Here is a 15,061-nt window from a genome sequence, read left to right on the forward strand (position 1 = left end):
AAACACGAATTTGATTAGGAGAGTGATTAAGATCAATAAGCTGATTATGGCTTCCAAATTATTTCCTCAGCATTGTAATTACCACGTTTATCTTCTCAACCTCATTATCTGTTTATGGCTTCTTTCACCCCTCACTCAAGCTACTCAAGATCAAAGAAAGGCAAGCATCATCTTAATTTCTTACTTTATACCTACAATTTTTTTTCCTTTTAATTTTTATAATTTTGTATTGTGATGTGTTGCAGCTAAATTAAATCATATTACTCCGTCGGTCCATCCATTTAGTTTATTATTTTGGGTTACAAAAAAAAAAAAAAAAAAAAAAAACACGGATTAGAGTGTAGGCGAGAGAAAAACAAGTAATTTATTTAAAGGTATATATAAAAGTAGCCTTTGAAAATTAGTGTAAGCAAAAGTAGGGAAGTTATTGTTTGTTGTATGTGCCTATGTGGAGTAAGTTTGTATGGGATTATAAGCGATAAAAAATGGATAAAATAAAGTTTGGCATGAAAGATCGAATGAGTACGTGAAGCAAAAGTGTAACCAACAGTAGTCAATAGCAGCATCAGCAACAATAACAAAAAAAAAGTGTCACTATGAAACACAAGGAGTGTAAAGGAATTCATAACCAAATACTTTCTATGTTATTTTTTACTTGACCTGTTTCTTTTATCACGTTTGTCAATGCAAAACTTTAACAATCAATAACTTTAATTCTCCACGAGTAAAAATTATAAAAGTTATATATTACGATAGTAATTATTGAGACGAATTTTAAAAAAAAATACTTTATGAATATGTTTTTCCTTATATATTCTTCACAAAAGACGGTTAAAGGAGGGGTGTTGAATAGTGTAAAAGTCAAAGCGGGTCAAGTAAATTAAAAAAGAATGGAGGAAGTAGGAATTACGGTGGTTTGCTAAGAAAGGAAGATATGTTATTCATGCATGCGTGCAAGAAAAATCAACTATATAGCCCTATGGGGGTCTAGGTAGTTGCATGATTTATTTATTTATTTTATTTATTTATGTATTTATTTATATATTTATTTATATATTTTTAATGGAGTTGCATAATTTTTTTAAGTGTAACTTGAATCCTACATGGATTTGATAAACTCTTTGGAAAATATATATATATATATATATATATATATATATATATATATATATATATATATATATATATATATATATATATATATATATATGAATAAGGCTCTTTGTGGTTCATTTCAATTTGGCTGAAATTATATTATTTGATCATATATGTCAGATTAATTTATTTGAATAAAGAATATTTAGTATGAAATTATCTTAACTTATTTGAAATTGTTTGAAATTAAGTCTTAAAACAACTTATTTTGTTTGAACTAAACTTACTCGTATTTTAGTTAAAGAGAACGAAAAAGCTCTCTTATATATTATCCTAATCGTAATTAGAAGAACTAATGATAATTGATCGGATTTTGATTGGGTGGAGGTTCACCCACATCCATCTGTCATTCAATTCCCTCCACCCAAATTAATTCTACCGTTCATTTAATTCGGGTTTTCATCCATTCATTTGAAATGGGTAGATCGGGTTTATGGATATCCATTTATTTTGGACATCCTTAGTAATAGAGCAATAATCCTTCGTTTAACTTACCTATTGTTGTCTATTTAATTATGTAGTCTTATATCGTATACATGGGTGATCGGATTAATCCAAACGTCCCGGCAAAAGACCTTCATATTGATATGTTAAGCGGCGTTCTTAATGGGTGAGGACCCTTTTTTTTTTTTTTTTTTTTTAATGTTTTCTTCTAAGAATTCAAAAGCATTAGATTTTTTTATCCTACATTTTAGGTGTATGTCATTTAAGTGTGAGTTAAGTCTAGTTGGTAACTAATGGTATAAAATGGACATCTATTTTCTTTGTACTACGTAAATTAAAACTAATGTAATTGAGATTTTTTTGATTTTTTTTTTTGTGGTTTAGTGTTCCTCGTCACAAGGTTTCAGAACACCTACTTTATTCTTACGAGAATTTTCATGGATGCGTTGCAAAACTAACTGAAAACGAGGCAAAGATTATCGCTGGTACGTTACTGTGACCCAGTTCTTTAGTTATACTCCGTAGTTACATAGACTTTTTTTTTTTTCTCTCGATTTTATTGTACTAAGAAAATATAAATTGTAACGTTTTCGTTAAAAATTGTGCCAGATATGGTAGGAGTTGTTTCAGTATTTCCAAATGAAAAGTATGACCTTCATACAACAAGGTCCTGGGATTTCGTGGGTTTCCCTCTTAATGTCGAAAGAAGCAATACCGAGAGCGATGTTATCGTTGGTGTTATTGATTTTGGTATTTGGCCTGAATCCGATAGCTTTCGGGATGATGATCTCGGTCCACCACCCACCAAATGGAAGGGCCGATGTCACAATATTACTTGTAACAAGTAAGTTCTCTTAACATCTCAAAGTTCTTAAGTTCTTAACACTTTACATTTTTACGTTTGCAAACCTAACACTTTGACTATTAATATCTCTAATTTTGTATTACAGAATAGTAATAATAATATTTTAAAAATGACACTAGTAATAGAACTTACAAAACATGGTCAACTAAACTGGATTTGTTCACCATGTATAAAGTCAAAAAATTAAAAACTTTCAGAAACGAATGTAATATATAGTATTTCCTCTTTGCCATAATACATGACACAGTTAAACATTACACACATGCCAATGTATTAGTTTGACTTTATTTTTATAAGCTAAGCGACACACGAAAATTCGTATGTGAATATATCAGGCTCGATTCTCTGTTTTTTCTTTTTGGATGGAAGATTTTTTTTTTTTTTTTTTTCAGATGGTAGCTTTTATAGGTGGTAGTTTTTTTTTTGTGTAGATTTTTTTTTTTTTTTTTTTTTTGTAGCTTTTTTTTAAAAGACAAAATTCAGAGGGGTATTTGTGGAAAGTGAAATTTATCGCCCAAAACCCCTTTTCACTTTATATATAGGATATAATTAAATATTAATGAATTTTTTTAAAAAAAATTATATTATGAAACATTATATTAAAACCTATCTAACAACATATTTAGTGATAAATATATTTTTATTATGTTAGTAAAAAATTATGGTCAAACCTATGAATAGTGAAAAAAGTTCAACCTCTTATATATTGTGGGATGGAGGGAGTAGTATCATGGATTTACATAGCAATTAATTAAGTCAAGTTTGTGTTCTCTAACCATCATCTAATTATAACACCATAATTATTGCAGCAAAATAATTGGCGCACAATATTTTCGAGCGGATGGAGAATTTAGCAACGGAGACATAGCATCACCTAGAGATACAAACGGACATGGAACACACACTGCCTCGACAGTCGCTGGAGGAGTTGTGAAAATGGCTAGCTTCCTAGGCCTCGGCCAAGGAACTGCTAGAGGGGGCGTACCATCTGCAAGAATCGCGGTGTACAAACCGTGTTGGTCTGACAGTTGCTTATTTGCTGATATATTAGCAGCATTTGATGCAGCTATATCAGATGGAGTGGACATCATTTCAGTGTCACTTGGAAGTAGTCGAGCCCGAGCACGACCGTACTTCATTGATCCAACAGCTATAGGTGCATTTCATGCAATGAAAAAAGGTATCTTAACTTCTGCTTCTGCTGGAAATAGGGGTCCTGGACTTCAAACTCTTGGGAATTATGCACCTTGGATACTTACGGTTGGAGCTAGTACTATGGATCGTAAGTTTACCACTAAGGTTCAACTTGGTAATGGCATGGTGTTCGAGGTTAGTCTGAAAATAAATTATTAGAGTGTAATCAAATTTGATTAGTAGGATAAAACTTGATTTTTTTTTTTTTTTTTTTTTTTTTTGGTTTCCTCCCTTTAACTTGTTTAGTGTCTTAATAATATTTTATTTCGTATAAGGCTCTATTCACTTCACCTTAAAAAAAATAATATTTAGTAAAATTAATTTTAGTTCAGCAAAAATCAGAATTTCATTTTAGTAAACTTAATTTTAGTTCAATAAATATAATTAAAGTTCAGCAAAAATAATTTCACTTCAGTAAAAAAAAATTTCAATAACGCAAATGTAAGGTGAAGTGAACAGAACCTAACAAAAAAGAACAGAGAGAGTATTACTTATTTTGTGGTTCATTGTTATTAACAATATATATTGCTTAATACAGGGAACTTCACTAAATACATTTGACACCCAACATAAGACGTTTCCCCTGATTTATGGAGGAGATGCACCAGACACTGAATTATCAAACTCATCAAATTCCAGGTATGATTGAATAATTCTTTAATGTATATGAGTAGTTACGTTGTTAATGATCTGATTGTATTATATTTGTCACACAATATTTCAGGTTTTGTTTACATAATACATTAAATAGTACATTGGTGGAAGGCAAGATTGTTTTATGTAGCACTGTCAAAACGGTTTGACAGTTCGGTTTCGGTTCGGTTTGAAATCGGTTCGGCAGTTAATCAGGTCGGTTTGGAATCGGTTTAATTGTCTCGCGGATCGGTTTTGGTTCGGTTTAAATAGTTATCAGTTCGATTCGGTTTCGGTTTATTCTTAAGCGGTTTTAATTCGGTTCGGGTTGTAAACAGTCCGGGTAGTAAACGGTTCAGTGCAGGCGGGTTGCGGTTTGTTAACGGTGCGGTGTAAACGGTTTTTATCCCGGTTCAAACAGTTTCAGGTTGGAAACGGTTTCGGGTTAGAAACAGTTCGGTTCTTTTTTGGTTCAGTTTATAACTGGTTCGGATCTTTTTCGGTTCGGTTTTTAACTGGTTCGGTACTTTTTCGGTTCAATTTATAATTGGTTCGGTTCTTCGATGGTTTAACCAATTTAATGTTATTCATATCGGTTCCATTTCAAGTTTACTAAATTACGGTTCGGGTCGGTTTTCGGTTTCAAAAAATAAATTGTTTATCGAGTTGTTTGGATTCAGGCAGTTAAATGGCTATGGTTTGAAATTTGATAGTACTTGCAACCTTTTGCGTTCACAAGTTTTAAATAAAGTCGGCAAGTCGCGAATCATTTCATATTTAGGCAACATATTATAAAACAAATTCTTATTTATTTTATAAATACATATTATGTTCTGTTTCAAGTTTAGTCGTACTGATTTTACTAGTTTATTACGAAGTAGATTATAAGAGTTAGTGTATTAATGTATTATTGTTATACAATTAGGTTATTATATGCTTCTTATTTAATCATTTATATACTACGCATACAATCATAATCATGACTTGATGAGTTCTTGACTTCTTGTGAAATGGAAATTTGCAATTTGGTAATTCGATACTTGATTAGTCAACAAGACTGATAATTATGACTCGTTTATCATTATATATTTTTATGAAATTATGAAGATATTACAAAGTGCTTTGATTTGTATAATGAAAGAAAACACTAATGACTAATTAACAAGGTCATATTGATTAGTTCAATCGATCATATGTACACATTATTAACGCGTGGTATCTAACCATCTCAGTATCTCATAGATAAATATTCGTATCATCGTTATTCGTATGTATTAGTACAAAGTCATAGCTCATTAGTGATCTTTTTAAATTAATCTATTTATACATTTTATTAATATAACGTTTTTATAATTATTACGTGTATGAAAATAAAGATATACTAGTAGATGTTTTAATACGTGTCTTGGGCACTGATCCCGATCAAATGGGGCAAAAAAATACTAAAGAATTGAGGGAATAATATTTTTGTAGATGAATGTACAACACACAAACACACACGGATCACCACTCTCAACCATAGATTAAAAAATCAATGGTTAGATTCTTTCTCCCACAACACACACGGATCACCATTCTCAACCATAGATTAAAAAAATCAATGGTTAGATTTTTTCTCCCACAACACACACGGATCACCAATCTGAACCATAGATTAAAAAATCAATGGTTAGATTTACATGAAACCACTCTCACCCTTTTGAAACCCTTTCACTCTCACTCTCACTTTACCACTCATCCTCACGGCGCCTCTCCTTCTCACGTCTCATCGCCTCTCCGTCTCACGGTGCCTCTCATTCTCACATACATTCAATCACGGTTTTTGCTGTCCTGATTTCTGAAGCTGTCCTGGCGCCTCTCTCTCATTGAGTCATTGGTGTTTGCTGCCCTAAATGCTCCAAATTCAAGTAACCACTCTCTCTCTCTAGATTTTAATTGATATGTTTTGTTGGTATCATGGTATGAATTAGTTTTTTATTTTTTATTATTTATATTTTGTATATGTATTTCTTGTAATGCATGGCAATTGAAAATGTAAATTTGGGGATGAATGGATGAATTGACTGAAAGTGTTGAAAAATGGGGTTGTGATGATTAAGATGAACAAAAGCGGTTCATCATTGCTGTTTTAAACTTGGAGTGAAAAAATATGGTATAGTAGTGTTTACAAGTTAAAACTTTTGGGAAAGAGTCTCATTAAGCAGGGAGATGTGGGTGTTGGTAAATCTTGAGTGCCCCTTTTAGTTTTTATTTTTATTTTAAGGATATATTGGTTTTGTACTCTCCTTATTTCCTTGCATGGATAAGAGGCATAATCACTACTTGGCATATATTTTTTGATGTACCTTCCGTCAATTTAGTTTCGTTTACTTAGTGGAAGTCTCAATTTATACTGAGATATCAAATTGGTATCCTGTTTTTAAGCCTTTTTTAGTGTTTTAATTGATTATTTTGGGTTTTGTCATTGTTATACATGTTTAGATTTATAGGTAGTTTTCTTTGATATTCTGTTATTCATTCACTTTTCAGAAAGTCATGTTAATATGTTATTATGCTATGTATCTTTTGTATGTGCCTATGTTATTGTGGCATGTTTCCTTGCTTTATGTCCTATTATTCATCTAAATTGTTGATTCTTCTAAGTTTAGATCAGTCTTTAGTGCTTGATTATTCTATTTTTCGCTTGATTTTATTTCATGATTTATGCAATTGGTATTAGGCATTTTTGTATCTGCATTTCAATCATATTAAGATAGATTGCTGAGTATATCCTGCATTTTAATCTTATTAAGATAGATTGCTGAGTATATCCTGCATTTTAATCTTGCTATGTGCCTGCATTTTATTGTTGCTGAATATATGCTGCATAATATTGTTGCTGAATATATGCTGCATTTTAACTCTAACATGTGCTTCATTTTCATCAAGATAGATTGCTGAATGTGTTGTAAATTTGTAATTCTTGTTAAGATTGCTGAATATGTGGCCTAGTATTGATTTTGTTTCAAATATGGTTTGCTCAACTACATCCACTTATGATGAAATTTGTTGTTTTGTTTCTATTTTTTTAGTAATGGAGCAAGAGTTTGGAAATTATGATGAGCACACTATAGATTCTCAAGACACTGTTCAGAATCAAGATAGCTTTTCTTTTTCCTTAAGCCTAGGCGATGCTACATTGGGGTGAATGTTCTGCTGTGTCTGCTGTTCTGCTGTTCTGCTGTGTCTGCTGCTCTTCTGTTCTGCTGCTGCTGTTCTGCTGTGTCTCTGCTGTTCTACTGCTCTTCTCTGCTGTTGCTGCTGTCTCTGCTGTGTCTGCTGTGTCTGCTATGTCTACTGACTGTTTTAGTTACTTGACATCCGCGGGTTTTAAGCCTTTAAGGGTGTAGGTAAATGCTGTGGCTTTTGTTGAGTAATTTCAAGAAACTTTTTTGCTAAATGCATTTTAAAAAATATTATGTAAACTGGCAGTTTGGCTGCTTTTGGTTATTTCTGTTGATAGTGATGATGATGATGGTGATGAGTGGCATTGTTGGTCAATGCACTTTGTGATTGTATTATTTGCTTGGGGTAAATTTGAGTACATTGTTACTGTGTTTCATGTAGATGAAAACTTGATGAATTTAGAAGTTGGAAGTATAAAACCTTGGTATTTTGAAGGTAGCTCTCCTCTTACATTTGAAGTTCATTCAAAACAATTGAGAAAAATATAGCAAGCCTTTGAATTGACTCTAAGGGATCCTAACCTTTATGATTTTTCAAACTATTCAGGATGTGCAATTAACTGTGATATTCAATGGCCTATGGAGTTAGAATCTTCCTAAGGATTTAATGAAAAGCTTTTTTTCCATTGAATCCATGTCTAACAGTTTGAGACACTTGAATTTGTCCTATCCAAGTTCCAAAATTTCCATCTTTGACTGTAATAGAGAAACCGATAGTCTGCAGGTTTAATGATAAGTTTGGAATATTGTGTGTGGCTCTTTAGAAAAATTAATAAATTTGGAATATATGCTAAATATATTCTAAGATTTCTAATATTCAATCCAATTAATTATATAAAAAAGTTTGTACTATTCAAAATAAAAAAAAATAAATAAGTTTGTAAACGGTTCGATTTATAAGCGGTTTGGTTCATAAACGGTTCGGTTTATAACCAGTTCGGTTTACAATCAGTTCGGTTTTTAAATGGTTCGGTGCAAACGGGTAGCAGTTTGCTAACGGTTCGGTGTAAACGGTTTTTATGCCAGTTTAAACGGTTTCGGGTTGCAACCGGTTTCGGGTTAGATACGGTTCGGTTCTTTTTCGGTTCGGTTTTCTTTCAGTTCGGTTTATATTCGGTTCGGTTTGTTAACGGGTTCGGTTCTTATACGGTTTAACATTATTCGGGTCGATTCGGTTTCGGGTTTACTAAAATACGGTTCGGGTCGGTTTTCGGTTTCAAAAAACTCGGTTTTTAATCGGTTCGGTTCTCATTTGGGTCGGTCGGTTTCGGGCAGTTAAACGGTTTCGGTTTGAAATTTGACAGCACTAGTTTTATGTGATAGATTTATAAGTGGGGAGGAGCCTTATCTTGCTGGTGCAGCTGGGGTTATAATGCAAGATGTCGAACCCCATGATCGTGCAGCTCCCTTCCCTCTCCCTGCATCTTATCTTCGTGTTGATGATGCTGCTCGCGTTCTCTCCTACACTAGAAATCTAACAAGGTTTTATATTATTTTTGTGCATTTTTCCTCTGTAATAATACATGTAATTATTCCTAATCACATCCAACATCCAAGAAAATTTCACAAAATTGACATATATGATAATATATATCATGTCAAATACACTTATAAACCTTCTGAATATAGAGTATTCCCTCTGTTTCAAATGATAATTTCATCCAAATTCACTTATAAGCCTTTTTATTACATACAGAGTACTCCCTCCATTTCACATTAATCTCTAAATATTTGTAATATGAAAACTGATCAAAATATCATAATTCTCATATATGTATGCAGTACTCCATTTGGAACAATACATAAAAGTGTAGAAGTGAAGGACACATCAGCACCATATGTAGCTTCATTTTCCTCAAGAGGTCCTCATCCACTCTCGCCGCATATTCTTAAGGTAAGAGATACTAGAATATACGTAGTAATTCGATTAACAACAAACAGTGTCACGAAATAATTTCCGTAGTTTCATTAGAGTGTAGATTAGAGTATATATACAACCTAGCAAATAGATTAGGGCTCATGAGATAGGCCCGATAACTATACACTATACACAATAATAGGCCCTAACACCCCCCCTCAAGTTGGAGCATGCAAATCACAAATGCCCAACTTGCCAAGTAAATACATGAATTGACTTTTACTCAAAGCCTTAGTGAATATATCCGCTAATTGGTCCGTTGTCTTCACATAAGACGGACTAATGATACCATCCTGAATCGCATCACGGAGATAATAACAATCCACCTCAATGTGCTTGGTACGCTCATGAAAAACCGGATTCTTCGCAATATACAAAGCAGATTGATTATCACAAAACAAACTCATAGCACGGGGATGCGAGACACCCAAACTCAGAAGAAGGGCCTTTAACCATTTCAACTCATCGGTAGTTTTAGACATTGAGCGGAATTCGGCCTCTGAAGAAGACTTGGCCACAGTGTCCTGTTTCTTAGTCTTCCAAGATATAGGAGAAGCACCAAGAAACACCAACCAGCCAGAGATAGAACGGCGCGATAAGGGACAACCTGCCCAATCTGAATCACACCAACCTGTAATATGTAAATCACAATCTGAACTCAAAAGGATTCCCTGACCCGGACATCCCTTCAAGTATCGCACTGTACGAAGAACCGCTTCCCAATGGTCCTGTCGCGGGTGTTGCATAAATTGAGACAAAATATGAACCGCGTATGCCAAATCCGGTCTAGTAAAAGACAAATAAATCAGACGACCCACAAGCCGTCGATACTGCTCTGGATCAGAAAAGAAAGAGGACTCTGATTTCGCCAGAGTATGATTCTGCTCAATAGGAGTACCTGCCGGTCGAGCACCTAGCAAACCAGACTCTGCAATAATGTCAAGTGTATATTTCCGTTGACATAAAAATATGCCTTCCGGACTACGAGCAACCTCAACACCAAGAAAATACTTCAAAACACCCAAATCCTTCATATGAAAACAGTCACTCAAATATGTCTTGAATGTTGAAATCGCAGAAGAATCATTACCAGAAATTATCAAATCATCAACATACACCAGAACACTAAGTTGAATAGACCCAGATTGCAGAGTAAAAAGAGAATAGTCAGAGTACGATTGCACAAATCCGTACCTTTTCAGAGAGGCGGCCAATTTAGAATACCAACAGCGAGGTGCTTGGCGAAGACCATACAACGACTTCAGAAGACGACACACCATATTAGGCTGAGAGCCATGAAACCCAGGGGGAAGCTTCATATAAACTTCCTCATCAAGATCACCATGTAGAAATGCATTGTGGACATCCATCTGATGTAATTCCCAATTCTTTGCAGCAGCGACAGCCAGAAAAGCACGAACAGTGACCATTTTAGCAACGGGAGCAAAAGTCTCATTGTAATCAATACCCTCAACCTGATGATTACCAAAGATAACAAGACGAGCCTTCAATCTCTCGAGTGTGCCATCAGAATTAAGTTTGATCTTGTAAACCCATCGACACCCAAGAGCTTTCTTACCCGGAGGCAATTTTTCCATTACCCATGTGCCATTTTTTTCTAATGCATCAATTTCTGTTTGCATAGCCGCTTTCCACCCCTCATCTTGCATTGCCTCCTTGAAATTACGAGGCTCAACCATCATATCAATAGCTGCAATAAATACACGGTGTCGCACAGAAAATTTATCACAATTCACAAAATGTGCTAAAGGATAGGGAGTACCTGAGGAGCTTGGAGTGGTCGATGAACTGGGAGAGATAGATGGACTCGGAACAGAAATAGTATGTGCAACATAATCCCGATGCCAACCCGGGGGATGTCTATGTCGTTGACCACGACCAAGATCAAGAGATGATTCAGAGGAGAGGCTCGGATCAGCAGCCTCCAAGGCAGAAGCAGTAGCAGAGGGCACAGAAGGTGCAGTAGTGTGAGGAGCATGGGGGGTAGTACAAGTAGTGGCAGCGGCATCACAAGCAGTGGCAGGGCTGCTCGTTGCTTGTGGTGAACCGAGGTCAATAGAGGATTCACCAACCTCCAAAACATTTTCCAAATCATCCAAAAAATCATGATCAACTACCACATTTTCTGGTGACACACCCTCGCTTCCGACATTAGCATTAAGTGAGTCACTAGTAGGCACAAATGGGAATTCAATCTCATAGAACTGGACATCACGCGAGACAAAAATTTCACCAGTTTCAAAATCATATAACTTCCAACCCTTCTTGCCATGAGGATAACCCACAAACACACATTTCCTACTCCTAGGAGCAAATTTGTCACCCTTAGCTTTTTGATTATGAGCGAAGCAAAGACACCCAAATACACGTAATGTATCAAAGTCAGGTTGTTTGCCAAAAAGCATTTCATATGGAGTTTTCTTACCAAGTAAAAGAGAAGGAGTGCGATTAATCACAAAGACCGCCCCAAGAATACACTCTCCCCACAAATCAATAGGCAAATTGCCTTGAAACATCAATGCTCTACCGACATTTAATATATGTTGGTGTTTACGCTCAACCCGACCATTTTGTTGAGGAGTACCGACACAAGAGGTTTGAAAGAGAATGCCATGTTCATCAAAATAAGGAAGCATGTGTTTGAATTCAGTGCCATTATCACTTCGTACACACTTAACAGTAACATCAAATTGATTTTTAACCATAGCAAAGAAAGAGCAAAAAGAAGAATAAACTTCAGTTTTATCATTCAGCAAATAAACCCAAACACCTCTTGAAAAATCATCCACTATAGTCAAAAAATAATGAGCACCACAAGTAGAAGCCGTCTTATACGGTCCCCACAAATCACAATGTATCATTTCAAGAATACGGCTAGCACGACTATCACTATCAGGGAAACTAGCTCGGGTTTGTTTAGCGAGAGGGCAAATTTCACATGCTTTATGTAAACACTTAGTACCAGAACTACCTTGAATAGCAGGAAGTAGTTTGACAATTTTCTCCGACGGATGCCCCAAACGACGATGCCACAACTCAAATGTAGAAATCGCTGGACCCGTGATTGCACACACTTTCGGGAGACGCCGGAAATAATATAGTCCATCTATTCGTTCACCACCTCCAATTAAGCTCCCCGAGGATTGATCCTGTATAGCGCAAAGAGAATTAGTGAATCGGACAAAGCAATTAGAGTCATCAATCAACTTAGACACCGAAATCAAATTGCAATTTAATTGCGGAAGAAATAGAACATTTTCGAGAGTAATGCCATCCGCCAAGACAACACGACCCTCCTTAGTAGCCATGGCCTTAGCACCATCGGGAAGACCAACAAGACAAGAGGTGATGAAGTGAGCATCTTGTAGAAATTTCTCATTGCCGGTAACATGATGGGATGCACCGGTGTCAATTATCCACGAAGACAACAAATAACCATCATCAGCATAATTAGTAGGAGGATCGAATACACCACCCAAGAGGGGAGTAGTTGCGTTAATAGAATGTAGTGGTAATGTAGAGGAGGCAGCAGGGACCACGGGCTGCCTGTGGCTGGCAGAAGTTGCCACGGACTGCCCGTGGCTGGCCCAAGTAGTTGTGGCAGTAGGGGCCACGGGCTGCCTGTGGCTGGCAGAAGTTGTAGAAGCAGGCAAAGTAGCGACAGGAGGCAGGGCAGTAGCAGCTCCACAAGGCAGACCTTGCGGCATAGAAACAACAGGCAAAGAGGAAGCACCAAATAGAGCAGTAGAATCGGCAGCCGAGCGACGTTGATGACCATATTTGGTCAGCCACCATTCGGGTAAGCCATGAACTAGAAAACAACCATTGTAATCGTGACCCGTACGATTACAATGTGTACAATAGAGATTCGACTTGAGTTTGGGAGTAATAGAAGAAGACATAGGATGAGTGTCATACACCATTATCGATCAATGAATGTCTGAGAAATTCGAACCAAAAATCCGAAGTAGTAGAATAGAAATTAGGGTCCAAAGAAATTAGTTTCCAATACCAGAAAATATAAATCGAAGCAGAAATTAGTTTCCAGAATTTCGAAGCAAACTAATCAAGCTTGAAATTCGATTCAGATTGTAAAAAAAAAATTCAGAAATTAAGTGTAGAGATTTAGAATATAGAATTTAGAAATTTAGGGATTTAGAGTTTTATTGGCTCCGATACCATGTCACGAAATAATTTCCGTAGTTTCATTAGAGTGTAGATTAGAGTATATATACAACCTAGCAAATAGATTAGGGCTCATGAGATAGGCCCGATAACTATACACTATACACAATAATAGGCCCTAACAAACAGAATAACTACAATAATTAAGGTGGAGAAACTCACTAGTGAAAATGTGCAATTGTTAATTTCAGCCCGATTTAGTTGCCCCTGGAGTGAACATCCTAGCAGCCTGGCCACCGATAGCATCTGTTACCGGTGTTGAAGGTGATACGCGATCTGTGCCTTATAACATGTTGTATGGGACTTCCATGGCATGTCCACATGCCACTGCTGTTGCTGCTTATGTTAAGTCTTTCCATCCTACTTGGTCCGCGGCTGCTATAAGATCTGCTCTCATGACTACTGGTATAATAAGTTTCTCTAAACCTTCTTTTATCTTACATAGTAGTATTTCTTAATTAACTTTAGGCAATATAATGCATATTTTTCTTAGAAAACTTAACTTGGTACATAATAATTAATGTATACTGTCACACTACATACATTTCTTGTACATAGACCAGAAATAATTTATTCCTATGTTTTGTTTATACAAATTTGACAGCTTTACCAATGAGTAATACAAATGAAGAAGCTGAATTAGCGTATGGTTCAGGCCATATTAATCCATTAAAGGCTATAGACCCCGGCCTAGTGTACGATGCTGAAGAGGGTGACTATGTGAAGTTTTTGTGCAGTCAAGACCTCAACGACACTAATATTGGATTAATAACCGGTATAAACAGCAGTTGCCACAAAAATAGTGCTAATTGGGATCTTAACTACCCTTCAATCGCGCTCCCTACAAATTTAGGCCCCTTCGACACAATGTTTACTAGGAGTGTCACTAATGTTGGATCTCCAAATTCTACTTACAAAGCAGTAGTAACTACGCCGCAAGGGCAGGCATTGTCTATCAAAGTTCGACCATCTGTTTTGTCATTCAACTCGCTTGGACAAAAAATGTCCTTCAATGTGAGGGTTTATGGGACAATTGGTATGAGAGCTTTGATGTCAGCTTCTTTGGTGTGGGATGATGGTCAACATCAAGTTCGAAGCCCTATTGTTGTTTTTAATTTGTCTTAGAAGTTCTTGATGAGTTGCAAATTGGATAAATCGAGTTAGTTTTGTGTTGATGTTGTCTAATTGTCTATAAGTTTCTAATACAATAGTGGTATAGAATATTAATAATGTCTGCACCAGGGTGTACCAGCACCATGCACATGGTACACCTAGTTATAAAAAAAAGGCGGAGAGAACATTAAATGTTTGAAAAAAAACATATAAGTGTTTGACAAATAACATGTTTGTGTTTGACAAAGAACATGCATTACCAAAGAACATAAAGACATTACGAAAAGAACGTGATAAAAACTTTATTAA

General features: G+C 35.6%; 1 protein-coding gene across 1 annotated transcript; it reads left to right on the plus strand.

The window, feature by feature from the left end:
• Positions 1-1,691: 1,691 nt before the first annotated feature.
• Positions 1,692-14,764, plus strand: LOC145569140 (cucumisin-like). Its single transcript, XM_081628506.1, has 11 exons — positions 1,692-1,765; positions 1,984-2,084; positions 2,209-2,443; positions 3,274-3,793; positions 4,197-4,297; positions 4,383-4,438; positions 7,459-7,474; positions 8,848-8,997; positions 9,298-9,409; positions 13,831-14,044; positions 14,244-14,764. The coding sequence occupies exons 1-11, from the start codon at positions 1,692-1,694 to the stop codon at positions 14,762-14,764; spliced, it is 2,100 nt and encodes a 699-aa protein (XP_081484632.1).
• The last annotated feature ends 297 nt before the right edge of the window (positions 14,765-15,061 follow it).

Source organism: Chenopodium album, chromosome 11 (genome assembly GCF_948465745.1).
Source record: "Chenopodium album chromosome 11, dcCheAlbu1.1, whole genome shotgun sequence".
In the NCBI taxonomy this organism is placed as follows: Eukaryota; Viridiplantae; Streptophyta; class Magnoliopsida; order Caryophyllales; family Amaranthaceae; genus Chenopodium; species Chenopodium album.

What these genes read in the sequence shown, in the direction of transcription:
- LOC145569140 (XM_081628506.1), top strand. Translation starts at nt 1,692, where the DNA reads ATGGGTGATCGGATTAATCCAAACGTCCCGGCAAAAGACCTTCATATT. An exon ending in TCAAACTCATCAAATTCCAG is followed by an intron (nt 4,298 to 4,382) that starts GTATGATTGAAT and finishes ACAATATTTCAG; the next exon opens with GTTTTGTTTACATAATACAT. An exon ending in ATCTGCTCTCATGACTACTG is followed by an intron (nt 14,045 to 14,243) that starts GTATAATAAGTT and finishes CAAATTTGACAG; the next exon opens with CTTTACCAATGAGTAATACA.